The following is a 2,435-nucleotide window of genomic DNA, read 5'->3' as shown; positions in this document are numbered from 1 at the left end:
GCAATCAATATTCGTAAAAGATTCAATTTGATTCACAAAATTGTAACCTATGAATGAACGAAGACAATAAGAAACGACGATCGACGAGGTCCGGTGGCCGGAATCTGACGGATGCGGATGGTGACGAAATTGAAAAGCGCTTGACGGTTGGAAGTTTGAGGCGGAGGCGTGGTGGCCAGAGGATCAATTGAATTAGGCGGAGGCGGTTACGTGGTGGGGAATTGAGAAGGTGCTGCCGTGGGGAATTGAGAAGGTTGGTGCTGCCGTGGGGAATTGTGAGGCAACGGAGCCTTGGTTGAAGCAAAGGTGGCGGAGGTTGGGGTGGAGTGATTGGAGTTCGGTGATTTTGTGGTGGATGAGGAAGAAGATGGAGATGGGGTCTGGTGGTTGAATGAGGAAGAAGATGGAGATGTGGTGTGATGGTTTTGTTTAGTTTGTATGTTTAGTACAAATTTTTTATTTGTATTTGATCCATCTCCATAGAGTTAGATATTCCAATTTCTAATCTTAAAATGGAGAAAATATATATTTCAATATTTTTTACCCTAAACCAGTCTAATCATTGAATCAGGTCACATGGTTCATTGTCAACCACAACTTGTATAAACCATTTGATCCAAACTATGTCCATATCAAAAGGTAAAAAAATGTGGGAATTTATTGTAAAAGTCTAAAGATCAAACCCCAGTAGTATTACATGATATACTTTTAAGACATGTGATTTACCTATATAATCTTGCCTTTTGTACACCATTTTTTCTCCCAAAACATGCCAAGTGAATAATTTATCAACACTCATTGTTACAAAACATCATAATGAATTGATGAGATGATAAAATATGATATTTATTTTCGTTGAATCATGGGCCCATTGAAAGAAAAACCAATAAATCCCCACTACATGACAATTCGTTTTGCCTTTGAATTTCCACGAAGACTTGAGTCAATCATGCCTGAATTGTTTTCAAATTCACACATATATAAGTAACAAGACCAATGAATATATTTATGCATGTACAACAAGTTTCTTCTTCTACATGGAGGTGAGTCATTTAGAGCTCGAATTACCCGGCTTCCGATTCCACCCCACTGAGGAAGAGCTGCTCGAATTCTATCTGAAAAAGATGGTTTTAGGGAATAATATGTGCTTCGAACTCATTGGGGTTTTGAACATTTACCTCTACGATCCTTGGATTCTACCCGGTAACTTTCCCTTATTGTTCATATTTTTATTTCTTAAATGATTTACATCTTTTTAATGTTTGAATCGTAGAAATGTCGAAGATTGGGGAAAGAGAGTGGTACTTTTTCGTGCCACGAAATAAAAAGCACGGTAATGGAGGAAGACCAAACCGGACGACAAAAAAGGGGTTTTGGAAGGCAACAGGGTCGGATCGTAAAATATTCTCTTTATCCGATAGGAATAAGCATCTGGGGTTGAAGAAGACTCTAGTGTTCTACATGGGGCGGGCACCCGGTGGGACGAAAACGGATTGGGTCATGAGTGAGTATCGATTGCCCGATTCTTGCCCATTATCAAAGGTAATATTAATTAACATCATACCCTATTTATTTTTCCTCCTAAATATACTCTTACAAACAACCTTACCTACACTGACAATTGGCAGGATATAGTGTTGTGTAAGATATACAGAAAGGCAACTTCCATGAAGGTGTTGGAGCAGAGGGCAGCACTAGAGGAAGCACAGGTTCCATCTTCGTCGTCATCTCAAAACTCGATTGGTGGTCAACATCTTGACTCTTTAGCATCTCCATCAGCGAACTTAAGTTTTGTTGCATCCACGACCGATGAGAATGAAGCAAGTAAGGAAGGAAGCCTGAAAGTTGCGAAGAAGGTATCAGAGCTCCAATTACCGAAAAGTGACATGGATTGGAGTCAAGATTCACAGTTACGTAGTCCATGGCTACATGATCTCATTTTCACTCCTCCCCCTCATGCTAATGCACTTAATTTCCTAGATTAATTATTATTATTATTATTATTATTATTATTATTATTATTATTATTATTTCTTTAACAAATACAATGTAATGCATCGTGTATTGATTTCTTAAACGATGTTAAGCGGTTTTAAACAGGTTTATAAAGGTTTTATCTCAAATCGATTTCAAACCGGTGCATTGGCTTGGATTGAAACGGGTTTCACCCGAGTCAGTTTTGCTATTAGTAAATTCTAATATACAAATAACTGGATTATAGAGCTGTTCACGAGCCGAGCCGAACCGAGCGAAGGCTTGCTCGTTGCTTGGCTCGTTTACAACCGAACCAAACCGAACGGCTGAAATTCAAGCCGAGCGAAAAACAAAACAAACCAAAAATCGAACCGAGCATTTTTCGATCTAACATCGAGCGAATTTGAGCATTTTTTTATTTATTTTTCACTTTAAAATATTCAATAAGAAACAAGTTTGAA

General features: G+C 38.4%; 1 protein-coding gene across 1 annotated transcript; it reads left to right on the top strand.

Moving 5' to 3' along the window:
* Positions 1–924: 924 nt before the first annotated feature.
* LOC143611967 (NAC domain-containing protein 6-like) lies at positions 925–2,006 on the top strand. Its single transcript, XM_077086059.1, has 3 exons — positions 925–1,203; positions 1,274–1,542; positions 1,629–2,006. Exons 1-3 carry the CDS (start codon positions 1,038–1,040, stop codon positions 1,983–1,985), a joined length of 792 nt encoding a protein of 263 aa, XP_076942174.1. The 5' UTR covers positions 925–1,037; the 3' UTR covers positions 1,986–2,006.
* Positions 2,007–2,435: the final 429 nt, after the last annotated feature.

Source organism: Bidens hawaiensis, unplaced genomic scaffold (genome assembly GCF_021521415.1).
Source record: "Bidens hawaiensis isolate Kalapana, Puna unplaced genomic scaffold, B.hawaiensis_p1.1 tig00032833_1, whole genome shotgun sequence".
NCBI classification, from domain to species: domain Eukaryota; kingdom Viridiplantae; phylum Streptophyta; class Magnoliopsida; order Asterales; family Asteraceae; genus Bidens; species Bidens hawaiensis.
Note: the sequence above shows the minus strand (reverse complement) of the source record. Positions and strands in the feature narration are given on the sequence as shown.